The sequence below is a fragment of the Phymastichus coffea genome, unplaced genomic scaffold (genome assembly GCF_024137745.1).
Source record: "Phymastichus coffea isolate CEN01 unplaced genomic scaffold, Cenicafe_Pcof_1.1 PCOF00137, whole genome shotgun sequence".
In the NCBI taxonomy this organism is placed as follows: domain Eukaryota; kingdom Metazoa; phylum Arthropoda; class Insecta; order Hymenoptera; family Eulophidae; genus Phymastichus; species Phymastichus coffea.
Genome location: NW_026706948.1, coordinates 367,213 through 387,131, shown reverse-complemented (window position 1 = coordinate 387,131; position 19,919 = coordinate 367,213). Strand labels below are relative to the sequence as shown.

Below are 19,919 nucleotides of genomic sequence, written 5' to 3'. Positions count from 1 at the left end.
TTACATAGTGAAAAGGCATATTATCATTAGCTTTGACTCGTTAAATTAAGTTTATAATTCATATTTAAATTTAAGCAAACATTCACATGTGTTAGAGCTTTCAAAGAAATCTAAGTCAAACAAGAATCGAGCGCTAAGAAAAGTGATCCACATGAAAAAGAAGTAGCCAATAATTATGTAGACGTACATATAACTGTTATATAATGTTCTTCTAGATTCAGCAAGGTTAGTTGAATTTGACGATGTGTAGTCGACACTCACTGACCTTCTGCAGGAAAGAAAACAATAAAAGAATTATTCAATTCTAATTCTTCACAATCGACAATTTTCTGAATTGGTTTTAATTAATTTTTATTAATGAATTGATGTAAATTTTATTCTTGCAGCAGTTAAAGTGGTTATTTTAAAATAGCTGCATTTAATATCATAAATATTAAATAAATTACTGAATATTCAGACAAAGCTTTACCTTTTACAATAACAATTCGTTGCTGAGCATCTCGACGGTGATTTTCTCTGATGGAATTTGCATGGTTCTCTAGGTTAATCCAATTCAGTTTTAACAATAATTAATCGTTTTACAAAAGTTTAAATTAGTTTTCTTTACCGTGGCATTTAAGTTAATTTCATATTCGTTGGAGATTTTCTTCGCATTTTAGATTATAGCAATAAAACTATGGTCGTTTGTCTTAAACATGACAGTCTAGTGGTTATGTATATATTAATAATAATACTGAGGTTATCCATATTAAGTAGAAACATTGAATATAAACATTAAAACAAAAATTTAGAAAAATTGGAATCGTCTCTGCATCGAAAAACTCAAAATGTAACATGCGTTAAACGAAAAGTAAATGAAAATTTAATGTACGCCAACTAGAACAGTTAAAGAAAGTAAAATTGACAAACATTTATTTAGTGTGAGTTCTACATAATGTCGAAAGCGCATTTTTCTTAAAAGATATCTGATTGTCAACTGTTTGATCTAGTATAGCGTTATCTTCATAAAGTAAGCCGACAAAGTAAAGGATTAAGAAGAGTGGCGAGCTAAGGAGACGAGCACATCAACGAGCACCTGCATCGCCCTTTCTCTCTCTCTCTCTCTCTCTCTCTCTCTCTCTCTCTCTCTCAATGTATAACACAAGAGCGAGGCCACTACAACGTTTCCGCTATTCGGCACCGGTGGAAGGGGTCATCGTTCTCCGATCTCCCACCACATCCGCCGACTAGTCGCCTTGTCCGAGAGACCGCTCATCCACCTTGCGTCGCGTGCTTGTCTGTTATCCGTTCGAGCCACTTGTCTTCGGTGACGATGTGATTTTTTTCATTGCAATGGCGTTTTGTAAGATGGACCGTGATCCTGAACTTTTGCCGATTTCGTAAGCTGTCCTTGATACCGGTGGAGGATCCTTGCAGCTGCTGGCGAACGTTCGTGGTAGAAATGTGGCGCTGGTGCCTAGTGATTTTGACGTGTGGTGAGTGCGTGCTGTGATTATGGAGGGAACTTTCACTTATGGCGCTAGAGTTCCTTGCGTTACTTGGCTTCCTTAAAACATTCCAAATATTTTTTACATAACTTAATTTTTATCGAAAGCATAGTTAAATAACAATTATCTTTATATGTACTTCCAAATTAAAAAAAAAAAAACTAATCTATTATCCAATTACTCTACATCTTAAAATATAATTTATTTCATTAAAATATATGAAATTAGAACACCAAGTGAAATTATTTTTTTTTATTTGAAAATACAATGCCCTACTTCTCACGATTATAACATCATTAATTGTTTGCATTAATGGCTGGGCTCTTTCTGTGGTTCCCACGATGTAACTTATAATGAGAACTCTGGTATTTAAATATAAAATGGTAAATGATGTATATTATGTACTTGCGCTATAATTTATAAACCCATGCCTGTACAGCGGCAACCGGAAATGCGGTTCGATTGGCAGCTTACATTTCATCTGGGGGACTTCACGGAGAAATCCGATTCGAGTCTACTGGCAACAATTCAGTCCGGGTAAGATTAGCCCTCAAGCCGACCCTTCAGTTTCCAGACCAACAATGGTCATGGTCACTCACCGAGTTCCCCGTTGATTATACCATCATTAATAATCGTTGCGATGAAAAATATCTTGGAATGAGGTATGAAAGAATTATAATACTTTCAACCATAATGGAATTTAATGTTATTATTGATCAATCTTTTTTGCAGTCTCATCGATTTGACAGAATTGATAGGGCCTTTAGAATTTCCTGGCAATGAAACCGGCTCCGTTGAAGTTTCTGGATTGAGTTTATCCGGCGAAAAGGGATTATATGGAAAAGGAATTTTATTGAAAGACAATCTCAGTAATCGAGTCATCTGTACTTCTATCACGGTAATAAGCTCTCCAACTACTATTCTATTTTAGGAAAATAAAATTTATGAGTCGATTGTCTTTAAATATCTAGGTGTTGGATCGAAATGCAGAAAAATTAGCAGAAGCGCGATTCCACGGAATCATATCGGGTTCTGTTTGGTTTCGCTGGTTAGGTGGTCAGGCGGGTGAAGACATTACCGACACGATTGTTCAATCGAGCCTTCAACACGCGGTCAACCTGAAATCTCAAGATACTTTCTTCACCGAGCATCACTGGAAGATTTACGTTACTGACATTTTTGACGCTGAAGGTATGAGTATTCTATAAGTTTTCGCGTTAATTTGCGACAGATTTTTCTAAAATCAAAATGAATTTAGTGTGGCTTATGAGATTAAAGATTGAACCTGACAAATTGAAAAAATTGTATAATAACTCGACCTTTGGTTTAGCTGAATGAATTTTAAGGATACTTGATAATTTAATGTGTTAAATACGAATCATATAGAACGTTTTTTAGTTAATACTGATATTCGATTGAACAGCTTTATAGTATAAAAAGAATTAGCTGTGAATGATTTGAAATATGAATGGAGAAATTTTTATAGATAATTCTAATGTTTATTTTAGAACGAACATCTTGCAACATTCTGCAGACAGTCTTTGATCCTAATAATTCAGGACCGGGAAAATCTATTGGTGATGTCGATTTGCGTCTTGGAAAAATGCGCATCGCTTCACACAACAGCAAGTTTTACAAAAGTTCCTATCGTGATCCTGAGCTTTCACTTCTCTCAACCGATCTACTAGGACACCGTGTCCTTTATCTAGTCATTTTTCATCCAACGCACGAAGACTTGTTCCTCGCTTGCGCCAAAATCAAACTTCACAGACCTATTTCAGCCAAGTAAGTCAATTTCTATTTTCTATTTTCATTATTATTCTTTTTTCATTCTTTGAAACTCAGAAACTATAATTAATTTCAATTTCCAGAGCAATCGTGAACTCTCGAGGTATCAAAGGCGAAGTAACACTATCACAAGAAACTCCATTCCATCCCAGTTGGGTCAACGTTTCACTGTCACCAATAAACGATCTCGAAACAAGATTACGGTACGAAACAAAAGTGACATCGTATAAGATACATGAGCTTCCAAAAAAACCTGAGAATTTTTTGCAAGACACTTTAGAACCATGTATTACGACCAAAGATATGTATAATCCTCTAAAGATCGAAGAAAGAGATGTCCCACCACCCGGTAACACCCCTTTATTTTATTTTACTTGAAAACTTGATTACCTATTTGAACATTTGTGTAATATTTTTGAGTGGTTTATAGGGCTTGGTACTCAAGATCAATACGCTATTGGTGATTTATCTGGCAAACTACAAGGGCGGAAAGAAGGATCCAATCACTTGGATATATTGCCAGGTAGCGCAAAGCTCAGTGGGCTCTACTGGGATACCTATCTTCCACTTTCTGGCATCCATAGCGTTGTCCATAGATCCCTTGTCGTTCAAAAGTATGTGACCTATTTTATTTTAAATTAACAAAAAACGATATATCGTAACACTATACACCTATACGTTCGTTTTAGGTATAATGAAACAGACTCTAAAAGCGTGATACCTTGGGTATGTGGAACTTTTACAGCACAGTTACCTCGCAATGCTGGTAAAATGCCAATGATTACTGCTCAAGTGATTTTCCGTTATCCTATTGTGGGTAAAATTATTTTTCGACAACCGAGAGATGAACCCGAGATGGATACCACCATTATTGTAGAATATTTAGTACATTCCGATGGCAGTGCATTAAACGATTCTGTCGATCACAGGTGCGCAGTTATTCATAATAATATACGAGTCACGTATCAGAACAATGAAAATTTAAATTCATTCGTGCACGTTACATTATCGTGCTTGGGTTGTATGGCATTGTTTGCTGATAAGCATAAAAGTATTAATAAAAAAATCTTGTTAAATACCAAATTCATGTTACAATCTTGCAGATGGATGATCCATGATAAACGTCCAGGGAAAGACTATTACAATTGGACAGCGAGATGCGTCAGTGCAGGAGCTCCATTCAATCCTTATAAGGTTTGTTTATAACTACAATTTACATGAATTCTGATGGATAAAAATAAATTGTTAAAGGTTAAACATCAATTTTTCAATAAAAATTTCTTAAGATTGAATGGGATCCAGATCATCCAAAGTATTGTTCCGATCATTCTATGACCTTTTGTCGAATGGGTGATTTGGGCCGTCACGGTACTCTGAACATTGCTGGACGAAAAGCTGATGCATTAAGACTTACCCGAAAACTTTATACTGATCCTTTACTTGCACTATCTGGTCCACACAGTATTTTTGGTCATAGTCTCGTTATCTACGATGATTATGGACCCAAAGCCAGAGGAGAACGTCTAGCGTGTTCTCTGTAAGTTCTACATTAATTTAATAAAAAGTGTAGTAAATCATAAAATGATATTGGTTGATTAATATTTCAACGTTTTCCATACATTAAATAGAATCAGCGGGATGTGGAGAAGGAAAGCAGTGGCGAAAGATTGGTTTAGTAATGGTGAAGAGGTATCGATAGACGGCAAGTTGGAATTTATCCAAGAAAGTCCCTACGATGTTACCGACTTCGAAGTTAATTTAGATGGCTTAAATAGTAAAATGAGTGGATATCATATTCATATGGTAATTGGTTTTACTTTGTTTAATAGTCATCTTAATACACGTACAATTTTTTATCCTGTACAGATCCGTTTCAATTAGATATATGTGATTTCTAATGATTCTTTTGTGTTATTAGGCGAACTCAAGTCATGATACAAGATGATTTTGTCATTATGACCTATTATCATAAATCTATTACTTTTTCAAAAAAATTATAAAAAATATTAACATGCTCAATATCTTTATTAATGTCATGTCATCTAGTTACGACATATACATATAATATGGGCGCAACTTTTTCATATAAGACTTTGTAAATTTATCTATCACGTCTTACGTGAAGTTTCTGTTTTAACTACCCATAATGAAAGATATTCTTACTTATCGAATCAATTAAAATTCTTATAAATATCTAATTGAATCTGATTACTTTCTATACAATGCAAATTACCATTGAAGACCCCAGTGGAAATAGATTGGGAGTTTCCATGCGAAGCAAGCACCCTCTATGGACATTGGAATCCTATGCAAGTAAATGCTAGTGCAGCTCCACCTCCAGCAGCCGGTACTAGCGATCAGTACGAGATGGGCGACCTTAGTGGCAAATTTGGTACGTTAGACGGACGTCGTCGTTATGCGGCTGCCTTTAACGATACTCATTTACCGCTATTTGGACCGAGAAGTATACTTGGACGCAGTATCGTAGTACACAAAAAGGAAAAAAACGCAAGGTGCAATACCGTTTCACAGATGATATTTTATAGCTTCCTTCAAGAAAAAATTTTAATTTGCAATTATGTGTTTGTTAAACAGATGGGCTTGTACAACAATAGAACGAGGTTATGCCCCGTCAGAAGCTCGAGAATTAAGAGCTATTGCTTCTTTTCATCATCCCCAAGGTTACGCATATGGATACATCAGGATGGTATTGTGATTTTTTTTTTTCAATCTAATATTGAATTGAAAAACTTTGGTTACATTAATTGTTTTTTTTTATATTTGCAGACACAATTAATTTATAATGATGGTAGCCAGAGTGATACTATAATCGAAGTGAATTTGAGGCATCCTGGCAAACATGATCGTAACGTGGTACGTAATGCTTGGATCGTCATTTCATCAATTTTGTATTTTATTTATCAATGATAATTCTTTTTCCTTCAGACAAGAAATCACAATTGGGCGATTTACGTAAATCCAGTGGGAGTTGATGCTTCAATTAAACCAATACTTACAAGGTGCGTTGCTGGCGGCTACAGGTGGAATCCTTACTTCACACAATTGGCTGATCCATTGAATGTAAGTATCGTTCAAAATATTTTTGATTTTATTCTTATATAAAATTATCATTATTAATCTACTTGTAGTAAACTTGTGCGACTAAAGCTATAATTTGAAAAAAATACTATATAAAATTTCTCGATGCAAAATAAAAAACTTGAAAACTGAGGAATTTCTTTGCAGTCAGTAAGAAACTTTCAATCTAATTTTCCATGACTACGATTGATATTTTTTTATATGCCTAAAGACTTAAATATTGTAAAGAGGGAAAGGCCTGTCTTTACCATCTTAAAACATAAACATTTATTAACGGACTCATTCAAAGGTTATAAGTAAATATTTGACATTTTTAAAAACATACCTGACCGTACGTTTCCATTGATAAAATAAATAATTTTCCACCGGTAACTTCAGATGGTAGAACAGTTCGTGTCATCATGATGTATATTAATTTGGATGATTTTTTAGTTAAATAATACCACTGGAATTCATAACTACACACACACACACATTTATTTATTATTGCTCATTAAAAAATGTATTGACGTACCAAGTATCAAATATAGACGAACTGCAATCAATAATCATCTGTCCATGAGTAAAAATCACCCAGAAATGGAGCGATATTAAAATATACATCAGAGTGTATCTACTAAATTCCATTGGTCTGTTTAAGTGAACTGAGAGCTAAATAAAATGATATATCTCATTCATAATTAAATATTACTTGAACATTATAATTAAAAATTATACTAACTAAAAATGGACAGGCACCAAAAAGAATCATGTTCTGAAAAAGTATTCCGACCATACCAACGTTATTAGTATCTTCGATTAAATTAATCATCCTATAGTAAATATGTAAACAAAATCCAAAGATCCAAACATGTATCATGAGAAACTTAGGTAATTAGCTTAAAAAGTAATTAAGTCTTACTCAAAAGCTTCATTGTGCAGTATAATAGCCTCTGATATAACTGCGTTTACTTCATTATCGAGACTCGCAGACACATATTTTGATTTTTCATATACATCTAACGTGGCCGAACTTCGTTTTAATCGCATTCTGTAATATTGTAATAAATGTATTTTATTTAGTCTTTAATATTCTAGTTCTAAGAGGTGCTGCAAGTAAAGATTCATCAATTTTTTCTAATTTCCTATATATAGCTTTAATGAGTAAAAATTTCACAAGTTTTCCTAGTCGCACGTCCATTTCTAGCTTTACTTTTTCGTAAATAAGTAATTTGAAAAATGTTAATGACATAAAAGAATTTCTATTCACTATGGTTATTCTTTATATCCTTCATAATGTGATAGATTTTAAGAAGTTAAACCAATGTGAAACAGGTGTACCCAAATAAAAACAAAAATCACAACTTCACCTTAACGACGTCGCCGCTTCTTGTTTGCGGCCTCGTCAAGTTCTAATTGATTATAATTCCAAACATATAAATATAATTAGACAAAATTATACACAAGGAATAAAAATCATTAAAAAACATATGAAAAACAATGTAAAAACACTTACAATAACAACGATTCTATTCTAGAATTTAAAATTCTTATTAATTGAATAAAATTCTACATTGTCACGTATTAAAAATTAACAAAACTAAAACAATTATTCTGGACAAGTTAAGAAGTATGCTCACCATAGCAACGAAAGTTATTGAGACTAAGCAAAAAATAAAGAAGGCTTATCAAACATGTAAATTAAGGGGACCAGCCGGTGTTTCATAATAAAATTGAACGTTTTCTTTGTTGGAGTATTAAAGTCGTTCTAATAAAGATATCATGAGACATACATCTTAAAGGACTCGGTATGAGCTTTTATTTTCTCGCTTGTAAGTACCAAAAATTTATTTAGCGGTCCTAGAAAATTTCTTTAATTGAAATATCTTATTTTTTGAAAAAATTGATTTTTCTACACCTTTCTGATCGTTTACTTTTTCTAATAAATATAAAGTTATATATTATACATATGCTATATATATATATATATATATATATATATATATATATATATATATAACAAGAAACAGCAAAATATCGTTAAACTGAAATTCTGATTTTTGTTTTTATTTGGGTACATATCCGTTTCATATCGGTTTAAATTCAGTTTACTTTGCAGAATTAGTTACATAAGCTTCCTAAAACCTAACAAACAATCTTTAGAAGTACAAGATATCATTATTATATGCAACGATTCTTTTAAAAGTTCTATGAATTATGAATGTTGGCATTTAAATTTGAATGAAGATTTCAAGAAAGAAAATGATATCAGAATTAGCAAATCAAGTCTTTTCAAATAATCTAACTGCTATCACAATTTTATCTATTTGAATCTAATTACTAACTAAAAAAGATCTGTTTATATCTAATTGCTTAAGATTATTTTTTTATACTTACAATAATAGTAGGAAACTTACTTTATGATTGTGAACAAAGCGGCGATGTGCCGTATTTCCAATATATACGCTAGATCATATGGAATAATGACAACAAAAACTGAAGTCATGTAACATAAAATATGGAATATTATATAATTATAATATTTCTTATAATCCACAAAATACTCTACATGAACGGGTAGTATTTTCTCAAGTTCTGTGGTGTTAGGATTCAAAAAATAATCAAAACACATTATTTGTATCGGTAAAGTTAAGTAAACTCCTCCACATAAGGCTGTTGCAGCTGTAATATAAAAATATAAAATTATTCCCATTGTTTCATTCGGAAAAATAAGCGTGCTACTTTTGGTGTTAAGAAAGAAAACGGAATAAGTGAGCGTAGAAGTATTTTGCCGTGGTGTAACCTTTTGAAACATCGAAACAAGGATCCAAATACTTTATCCCATTCGTGTTCATGTATTATTATCTAATTAATAGTATCAGCAATAGAATGAATATGCTACGAAATTTAATTTCTTACCTAAATAAACAACTGCATAACGTAACCCACGATCACTAAAACTGATCAATACTTTTAATTCACTTTGATCAGTAATTTCTTTAAAATGTTGAACCATTTTTTCATAACAATTTTGTCTCTAAAATTCGTTGTATTAAAATATAACAAATCGTTGAAAGGGTGAAAAATGTTTTCCTATTGTTTCTGAATGTTGGAAAAAAATTCTAAAATTACACACATAAGTTTGATATAGACAAGCCATTATCAATTTCGTAAGTACAGAGGTTTTTATCATCATGGAAAGTCCGGTTTCAATTATAACTAAAGGATCTACCCCTTCTCTATTTATTATTGCGGCAATCTGAATATGAAAAGTACAAAATATCATAAAAGAAAGGACTCTTCAATTTTTTTCCACTAAAATATATTACCGACGTGATTGTAGATGTTACAAGGAAAAAGAAAAGAATGGAGCGCAGAGGGTAGTTGATCAGCTTGTGTTGATAAGGCCAAAACCCTGCACTTTTTTCAGTCATTGCCAAAATTTTTCCAGTGCGTGTTTGAAAAAAATCCATCTTCACGGTAGCTTCTTTTATAGATTTGACAATAATTTTTTCTATTAATATACAACTCTCTCTCTAATGTAAATATAGGGTTCAATAATTATACTCTACGCGCAATTGATACGTATTGTAATGATTCTCTATTCTATGACCGTCAAGCGTTCCATATTCCTATCTCTAGTTATAGTCTCGTACATATTAAATATTAAGCGTATCTCTATTATGATTTGGATCGACGTTTATAAATTAAGAATCACTTCATGGCTTTAAAAGTCAATAGCGCATTCATAATTAATTTGTACTTATTTATCTGTGCATTGAATAAGTTTATAGAACATTCATATACCAATCTGAAATCATTATATTAGTTATGCATATTTTATTACAACGAATTTGTATTTCGTACTATTCTTCAATATTGTAGATATTTTTCAAGATGAATTTTTCAAGCCATCTCATAATATTTATAGTTTTTGTATTTTAATTGACATAAAAATTTTAAATATTCGAAACTGATTATGGGGATTAGTTTACTTTATCTAAATTATTTATCTTCGTATGCAAAAGTTATAAAACAGTTCAGAAAAAGATTTATTAGAACTTATTATAATATAAAATCCATACCTTCTTGGACATTAGTCAAATGCAATACAGTATTAAAAAATAAAAAAATTAATTTATCATTTATAATCCACAAAAACGTAACCATTATGGAAATCGTTTCAAAATCTATATTAATAACTAACGATAGTTTTATTGTCATCTGTTCGTGATGATGGTTGGAACTTGCGGTAATGAAATATTGCTATCAGTAAATAATATAAGACTTGAAGCTTGCATTGACTCTTTAGTGCTCTTACTTCTTATGAGGTCACAAAAAATCGCGCCAAAGAATACCTTCTATGCGATCTAAATATTGTATAAGACAAAGCATTAATTATAACCTTGCAACATATGTTGAATCTAGTGTAAGCCTGTCTAGCTTCTGCAAATATATATTTCTTTTAAAAATTAATAAATTTAGACGTAATTAGTTTTTTTTAATTACATTAACCCTTACCGTCATGTAATTAACACAATAGTTTAATTTTCAATGTAATACACTACCTTTAGGTTTTTCGAAAACAAGGACAGTAATTACTTCAAAAACCTGAAAATTTCTAATGAAATAAAATAACTTCTATTTTTAATTTCCATGTGTTCTATTCGCGACCCGTAACGTAGTATATTAATTATATATCTAATGGATAGTTGACCATAAAAAGAAACAGTAGTATATAAATTACGTCGATGTGCGGAAGCTCTTTATAATATTGCAGCACGTCAATGAAGTGAAATAACTTCATCCGAAATTCACGATTTATCGATATTTTGTTATTTGATGATAACGGCCTTCGGTAACCCAACAAGTTGATAGTTAATATTTATTGCCGATATAATAACGAAGAAATCTAGTCGTGTCACGAATTTATGCACCTTACGCGTACACGACCAGATGATTTTGAAGTAAATAATAAAATTCGTGCTACTTAAAGAAATCTCACTTTATCGTGCAACACATTACTAATAATTTTTCAAGATGATTCCTGATGCCTATGATTCCATCAATTGATCATTTATTAATTGAAAATAGGTGAGCCGTAAGTATTCCTATTATAATATTGACATTATCAATATCGAAGAATTTGCAAGATTAGTACTGGCTGTTTAGTAACCGCATACCCATCTATAGATTATGACCAGTTATACTTAAAGAGCCTTAAGAGTGTGAAATGTTTAAATTTATTGAAAAATTAAAAAATATCTCGAACTGTTTAGCCAACGTGACGATACTACGTTCGTTATCTAACAACACAGAGATTTGTACTCGCACTTTCAGTAATTGTCATTCTAAGACAGGATCCTAGCTTGAAGTAAATTAACGATGGTAATACGTTTTGTAAGAACAAAATTACTGCCATTATCAATTACCAGTATATTGCAGTATTTTTTTAAACTTCTTATTTTATTCTTGATCCACGAATTCAGAGCAATAATTTTGTTATTAAATAATTATTCTATTGTCAATAAATATTGTTTTTCAGGAAGATCTATACAAACAGGAATGTGGCCCCGATTTGCCGTTACGTTGTGATGTTGGTGACGTTTCAGCACGCGTAGGACCAATTGACCTCGGTCTAGAACGTAAAATACTAGTAGATCCAAATTTTCCATTAGAAGGTACGGTTTCAGCTTTGGGGAAATCCATAATTATCTTGGAGAAAGACTTCGGAAGTAACAGATATGCCTGTGCCAATATTGAGCCAGATAATGACATTATTAAATATTCTAATATAGAAAAACCACCTCGCTTTGTTCCGTATGTACTTATTGAGATATCTATACAATCTTAAAGAACAAACATTATACTTCATAATATATTTTTCAGACGGCAATTTTTAGAAGACGTACGTCGAGTAATGGCGATACCAGAATGGATGTTATCAATCGATAATAGGAAAACAAAAATTCTGTATGATGGTAGCTGCATACAATTTTTAATACATTTCAAAGGTAGGAAGTGACGTCTATTAAATTTGGGTTGTTAATCAGTCATTCAATTTAATAATTGAAATAATTATTCTAGGTCCAATCGCTACTAAACTGGAACAAGACTTCAATAGATTAATATCTACGGGCAAACTCGAAGCACCAAGTTTAGTTATACACGGTTACGTGGACACAAAACGCAAGAGTACTATAAATTATAGACAATGCGGTTCTCGTCATCCGAGCGACAAAAGTAAATATTCAAGCAATGAAAGTTGCAACATTGTAATTTTTATGAATTATTTATTGTTTACAGAATCCAGCCGAAACTTACCCTTTTATTACGGATCAACAGCATCGACTTCCACCCCTTCCCTGGTTTTTCTATGGTATATTATTGTTTTTAAATATTTAATTTCATTTTTTATGTATTGATGATTTTCAAAAGAGAATTTATTGTTGTATATTTGAGAGCTACAATAAATAGTATTAAGTAAATTGTAATTTTTAAGCAACTTTTGTACTAAATTATATTTATTCGATTTCTGTCAACATTTTTTGACATAAATCGTCGTGAGATATACAATTTAATTGTAAATAATTTAATTTACAAAAGTTTAAATTGACATTTTAACTCTGTTTCAAAGTATAGTTAGTGTTTTGTAACTGACAGAAACAGCAATCAGTTTATAATTATTATGAAAGTGACTCAGATATTAGACTTTAAATTGCATTGACGCATGCCCAATACATTTGTCTGAAAAAACATATATAAGAAAAAATAAAATTTATTAATGGATTTAAGGTATCGGGAGCTAAAATGACAGCTGTATAAATAATCTTTTTTACGAATGATTTTATAAAATTAGATAGAAATGACATATAAACAACCTGTATGTGATAAAAATGGAAATTACTGTTATTAGAATTTAAGCAATATTTTGGTTTTGTTTCAATAAATATAATAACACTTCAATCAAGCGTCTTTTAAAAGTAAATGAAAAGATTGTAAATATAATATTTTTTAATTTTATCTGTTGTTTATGATAGTATCAAATTGCGTGTACTAACTCCTCAGAAAAAAACATGATTCATATTTTTGAAAGCTTTCGAACGAAAAATCAAAATGAAAAAAAATCATAGTTATTATTAAATATAAAAAAACCAAATGTATCGAATAGTATATAAATCAAGAATATTTCGTTGAGTGAATTCCCAAACATCATTGATTGATCTGCACGTGCCAGATCAATGTGCGCACATGCTAAACAATACGAAACAAGAAATCGAGTGAAGGTGAGCATGTTAGCCGTTGAAAACTGAAGGACATCTTTACATGCAATGACTTTCCAGTCTCCATTCTGAAAATTGCACTCCCCACCTGTACGATTGGCAATGAACTTGAAAAGAGAGTGGGAAATTGCAAATGGTGGGAAATAATTTATAGGTATACTAGGTAGCGTGAGCGGTTGCTTAGTTTACCGTGGTCGCTTATTTCCTTCTTTGTGCAGATACTTCAGCGTATACTCTCAAAAAATATCAAAGGTACGTGCTACACATTTTTTTAATAGTTTCATCAATTATTCGAATTGTGTTACGTTTCAATTAATTAAAAAATTGAATAATTCTGAACAAGAAATTATTTAGTCAGTTCAGTTCGTTTCGGAAACTCTTATCAGTAGTTTTCAATCGTTTCCTTTGTATATTTTAATGAATTATTTATCTGTTACACATGTAGAACAATAAATTACAAAAAGGATAGTCAGAATATGAAAAAGAACTGAACATAAGCTTGCTATCCTATTTTATTATTAAAAAGTAACTTATTATCATCAAAAATTCTTATGTATAAGTACAACTTCTTAAAATTTTAAATGTCTTTGAATTTCTATATATATATATATCTATTTAGAAATTAAATCTACATAAAAATTAATATTTGCTAAATCGTAAAATCATTTTATATTAAATTATACATAGGATTAACTTTATTACGAACTAATATCCAAACCAAACTTTCGTTTCAATTTTCAAAGTATGATCGAACTTTTTAGCAAATTAAAATGGCCTTGATGACTCACTATAATCGAAATATTATTGTTGTTCACTAATAATACATGCTTAGCAAAAGTGATGTAAGTATTGCATTGCAAGCGGCACTTGAACGTATGTACATCATCCTATAGATATAGTGAATTTAGAATTCTACAGCTGTTCGTGTGGATAATTTGTTTGGCTACTAAAAAACCGCGATGATTCAATATGATGTGAATTACGTTACATAATCTCGTTAAAATTTGTTCACACTGTAAATATCAAAAATAATTTTTAAATTTGCTTTGACTCGAGTCATCGTGCCACTAGAACATGAATTATAACGGACGACGATGTAATGTCAGTTTTTTGTGAGCCTTGGGCAAGCCAAACGAAAATACTGCACGGAGGTGAATATACATTCGCAATTTTTAAAAGAGTATGAAAAACTTCAAATTTTGTTCAGATTTGGCTCGGCTGTATTCAGGTTGTCGGAGTAAGTAACCGTATGTTTTTATCTAGTTATCTTGATTCTATTAATCACACCTACGTCTAAAATGTCTCATTTTAAAGAAGAAGTTATACATAAAATAAATTTAATAGTGGGAAAATCACTGCAAAGCAATAAATTACATCAACAAAATTAATTGTATGATTCAGCAGTTATTGAAACAAGCATAAAGGGGCCAGCAAGTATTAAACAGTGAAAATTATAAGTTTTCTTTACTGTGTTGTAAAAATTGTTCTAATAAAGTTATCATCGCGAACATTTTTCATCTTGTATTCGGCAAATGCTTTTATTTTTTTCTTTTTATATCCGAAAATCTTAAATAGATATTAAAGTAGTCTATATGTACGACCATCAAAGGGAAAAAAAAGGAAACATATATTTAAAAAGGAAAAAGTTGATGTGTCAAATGCGTGAGTTGGCGATCAGGGAGAGCGACTGTAGCGCCACCATCATGTTTTCTCTTGACGTAATGAGCACACTCGAGTGCGAGTAGTCGAGGGTATGATCTTGATCTTGTCTGTCGGAACATTATCGGCTCTCACTACGCACGGGTAGTCTAAGCGATTTTCACATGATCATACCATTTTTGAGCATTCACAACTGTACTCCTACGATCTCTCAATTTAATAAATTTCTTAATTAATCGCACATGTTTTCTTTTCCCTTGGCTCTATCTTTTCGCGAAGGTAGGTCATTAACCGATTTTCTCAAAAAAAGGTGTCCAAGACTTTCTCTCCTTAATCATAGCTCTTTACTTTTAGAAAAAGAACCTGTTTCTATAAAAAAAATTATCTTATAATCATAAATATAATTATGCAGCGCAGTACCACTATAGCTGCCATAAATTCAAAACCCGAACATAGTAAATTGTTGTAATTTTTTGATTGATATTTAAATGTATTGATAGCGATATGCTCAAATAATCACTTGTTTCACTTATCGAACTTTCTAACTCTTTGCTGTAGTACTATTGGTATTAAAACTTTTTATACTTCAGTGAAAAAAGTATTTAATTATTAGCTTCAATATTGAAGACAGTTTGTAATAATTGAAATTTCATTTTCAGTTTTACACAACAATGAAGAATTTAACAGAAAAAAACATCGATAATGGTAAGATATGATATACTTATATCATGTAAGTTTTAAGTTAATAATTTATAAACAATTTTGTTAAGCTGATTAAGAAACAGTTTCAACTTGCCGTGTTACGTCAGATAACAATATGTGTACTTTATTTCATTTCACTTAATAGATGAAATTTAATGACATTTCCAAATGTAAAAATAATTATTTCTATAGAGCAGCCTCAAACAGTGGAAGGTCATTTAGATGCAATTATGATTGACGAATCTTTCATTGACTCTAATTACAAAAAAGTAACCGTAGATGACTTGCCTGATTGGTATGACGAAGAACTATTTAAAAGGTATATTTACATATCGTGTATACTTCGAAGAGTAGTGCCTCATCTTCAGACCACAGATTTTAAATTAACTTTTGACTCCGAGGAATTTTTTTCGCCTAAAAATATGCAAGAATGTCCAGCTATCATAGAAAACTTGATTTTTCGTTGAATCTGTAAAAATTCATGACTAACAAATTATGAGAATTTGTCCTCATAAGGTAAAAAACGTGACGCATGATGGCATTTTCCATAAAATATATGAAATCTACCGTTAAACCAAAAGACTATCATTTTTATTTCACATAAAAAAAGATTCCTTAAAGATGGACGCCCAAAAATGCGACACTATCTTTGCTAGTATGCACAGTGATATCTACTTTATATATTTTATTCTGATACACTATTTTCATGACTATAAGGGGTCAGTTATATTATAACCGGAATGTACTGAGCATTCATATAGCTTATTTAATAGGTCTGATAGCAGTGTTTTTAATACCGACAATAGCAAAGGTATGTAAAGAATAATAAAAATCGGATCTAAAATGAATGTAATAACTTTACTTAGTAGCTATAAAAAAATATTAATTTTGTTCAATACATGATTACCAAGAGTATTAGTGACTTTTCTATAGCTCTGTTCATTACTTTAGCATTTTTAACTCACGTATACTTTGTTCCAGTATAGATTCTGACATTTACAAAGCAAACTTCAACTCCATGTTTAGCTTACAAGAGATACCTACAGACTATGATACATGTAATTAAACTTCATGAACACGATATAAAAAATTCACATTCGAAGTATTTATTTTTATTCGGTCTAATATTCTACATATTTCGATTTCAGTAACTACAATAAGATTTCTTTTAGATTCTATAAATCTTTAAACACTATACGTTGGAAACATTCGACCTCCAGTAAACGTTCTCAAGAAAACAAGCACAACGGTATTTTGCAAAAAGATATGGTCCTAACGCAATTTGCCTTTGTGGGGTATGTGCTATTAAAATCTGAGAAGCTGGGTTTTACTAATGAAACTGCAGATAGGCAAGCATTCAACCACTTTTGGCGTGTTGTTGGTCACTTGTTAGGTATTCCAGATAGGTAAAAAAGTTATCTAGATTGCTATTCACACGTTCAATGATTCTTGAATATTTCACTGATATAGCTAGTTATTTTATCTATGCACTGATATCAATCTTATTATTCAACATCTGTCTAGACTCAACATATGTCGAAAAAATGAGTTTGAAACAACACTACTGTGCCAAAAAATCATAACCGAAATTTCAAATATATTGAAAGATCCAGCGGTGGAATTCCATGCTTTAACCAAGACAGCACTTCAAGGATTACGTGCCATTGATCCAACCTTCGATACAGATGTATTTTATAAAATTTTTTATGAAATTCATAAAAGTGAATGTAAGTATGAAATTTGAGTATCATAGTAGTATTATTGAAAGGATATCCTCCGATAAAATATTTCAAAAGACATCCTTAATGAATACTTGAACATTAATTAGTACATTTCGCGATAAGTATAGAAAGTGTTAGGAATCCATTAAGAGTCTTCTCAACTGTTTTTATAAAAAAGAGGGTGCTATTCATAAACAAATAATATTCTATGTCATTTACAGATAAGAAAGAATTTAATCTGTACAGTAATATAATTTACGTCTACAGGAAGTCAGTCATAGCTTCTTTTCGTAAGTACAATAGCATATTTCCAATTACACCTCCAGAAAGTACTTTACCCATGCTTGAGTCCACAGTATCTTTAAATCAATTTTATTACAGGTATACCTATTGTAGGTCCGTTTTCTCGAATTTTTTGGAATAAATATGTCAAAATTGTGAACTGGATAGCCGAAAACTTGCCTCTTATTGCATGGATAAAATTTGGCAAAACTCAATCAAAAATTTATTTATATCCTCATTCTACAATATAGATAAAATATAATAAATTATAGTAGTTTCTTAAAATTTCTCGTAAAAAGCAAAAAATCCAATGATATTTTCTGTGGAATAATTTGTCAAATATAAATAAGGCAACTATAAATAAAAACCAAATTGAATTCCTAGATCAAATACTGCAGAAAAGAGACATTAATATTAATAAGCTTATTTAATAATACAGAAACGTTCGCACACTATTAATCTTTTTTTAGCTATCTAATAATTTCATTTTAATGTGGAGAAGCGCGAATATGAAATTTAATGTTATATATGCGAATGCGATAGATGAGATTCATCGATTGCTTATTATGTTTGTTGTGATCAATCATAATTGGATCCAAGCGAATAAAAAAGGGATTATGTCCTAATATGAATGAATTCGAATAAATATTGAACAATAATTGCGTTAAATGACATTATTAATAAGTCAATCTAGTCACGTTTTCTTTAATCATTGTTCATGCCGGGCAAACATTTTCATTTCATTTTATTTCATATCACTCATTAACATAAAGTTTATAAATTTCGAATAATACTTCACTAATGCACTGTAATTCTATGGCAACATGTTCATCGCGTTTACAATTTAGATTGCCTAAAAAGAGTAAGTTTCTATCAACTGTCTCACAATAAAAATGGTAATCTACTTCATAATTTTACACTATGACATAATATTCACAACTATGAATTTCACTCTCGGAACATTTTTTACAACCGCACCTTTCACAATTACATATTTTAACAAAAATTTTTAATGGAGCCTATTGTTCAACTCCATTAATCTTATATTTCACAATTGATGATTTTGTTTTTCTATCTCTAAGGTAAGATTCTGAATCTATTAGATAACTGTCTTTCAATAGCCTATAAAAAATATGATTATGAAAACAATACATAATGTACTATGGTACTTCCGTAACTTTCAAACATTTCAATAACAAAGATATCATATGCAATCTTTATTAACGTGTTTTTTACCAAGAATAAGCCTTTTCAACTCTCCGTTGAAACTTTCAAAAAGGAAACATGATATTACTCGCAATGGTCCAAAACGCCTATTTCAGCTAAATCTAGTGCCAAATATATATTATAACTCAAGCTTTGTTCGCGGCATATGCGCTTCATGTGTTCGCGAACTCGAAAATGAAACGGCACGCGCGCGCGCGCATATGCCGATAAGGATAGTCCCAAACACATGTGTTCCAGGCGCTCATCGGCTGAGCTTGTTATGACTGGGAAACTTGAGTCCCAGTACGGCCAGAATATATTTTCCGTCCGAATAATTAGTGAGTACATTTTTCTTCTTCTTTCTCTCTCTCTCTCTCTCTCTCTCTCTCTAAATGAAAGAGAGAGCTACGAACGACTACACTCGGAAAACCCATCACGCGGTGCGAGTTCAGTTCGCTTCGAGACATCGCCTCGTACGGTTCACCTAGTTCGTCTTCCTGTGAGTGCGTTTTTAGTGCCAAGCTACAAGACGTCGCGCAAACATCATTTTTTAAGTGCACCCGCGCCTGTGCACCCCTGTACATCCACAACTCGGCGAGCCAGCGACCTCAACAAGGGCTATCGGCAACCATCGGTTTAGTTGAGGATACACAAGGTATCCTCTGAGGCGTCCTCCGCCCTGGGGCAGCCCGAACGGCGGTTATCTATCCACT

The 19,919-nt window shown here is 31.6% G+C and overlaps 3 protein-coding genes across 4 annotated transcripts; 2 read left to right on the top strand and 1 right to left on the bottom strand.

The window, feature by feature from the left end:
- Positions 1-1,232: 1,232 nt before the first annotated feature.
- LOC131671891 (uncharacterized) lies at positions 1,233-13,167 on the top strand. Its single transcript, XM_058948677.1, has 20 exons — positions 1,233-1,475; positions 1,927-2,149; positions 2,220-2,385; positions 2,459-2,678; positions 2,996-3,272; positions 3,359-3,624; positions 3,706-3,889; positions 3,965-4,204; positions 4,379-4,469; positions 4,562-4,812; positions 4,904-5,078; positions 5,517-5,788; positions 5,871-5,982; positions 6,063-6,149; positions 6,222-6,356; positions 11,899-12,173; positions 12,243-12,367; positions 12,441-12,596; positions 12,660-12,732; positions 13,149-13,167. The coding sequence occupies exons 1-20, from the start codon at positions 1,442-1,444 to the stop codon at positions 13,165-13,167; spliced, it is 3,381 nt and encodes a 1,126-aa protein (XP_058804660.1). The 5' UTR covers positions 1,233-1,441.
- On the bottom strand, positions 6,396-9,911 carry LOC131671861 (uncharacterized). 2 transcript variants are annotated; one of them, XM_058948633.1, is made up of 9 exons: positions 9,683-9,911; positions 9,490-9,612; positions 9,273-9,390; positions 8,771-9,035; positions 7,276-7,404; positions 7,096-7,186; positions 6,889-7,025; positions 6,700-6,832; positions 6,396-6,625 (listed from the first exon to the last, which is right to left on the bottom strand). In XM_058948633.1, the coding sequence occupies exons 1-9, from the start codon at positions 9,824-9,826 to the stop codon at positions 6,572-6,574; spliced, it is 1,194 nt and encodes a 397-aa protein (XP_058804616.1). In that variant the 5' UTR covers positions 9,827-9,911; the 3' UTR covers positions 6,396-6,571. The 2 variants fall into 2 exon arrangements, with proteins under 2 accessions (XP_058804616.1, XP_058804617.1); XM_058948634.1 differs by having other exon boundaries at positions 9,687-9,822.
- Positions 13,168-13,820: 653 nt separating the features above from the next.
- On the top strand, positions 13,821-18,674 carry LOC131671853 (uncharacterized). Its single transcript, XM_058948620.1, has 9 exons — positions 13,821-13,888; positions 15,955-16,000; positions 16,190-16,316; positions 16,715-16,808; positions 16,984-17,099; positions 17,170-17,403; positions 17,522-17,724; positions 17,940-18,008; positions 18,100-18,674. The coding sequence occupies exons 2-9, from the start codon at positions 15,967-15,969 to the stop codon at positions 18,249-18,251; spliced, it is 1,029 nt and encodes a 342-aa protein (XP_058804603.1). The 5' UTR covers positions 13,821-13,888; positions 15,955-15,966; the 3' UTR covers positions 18,252-18,674.
- Positions 18,675-19,919: the final 1,245 nt, after the last annotated feature.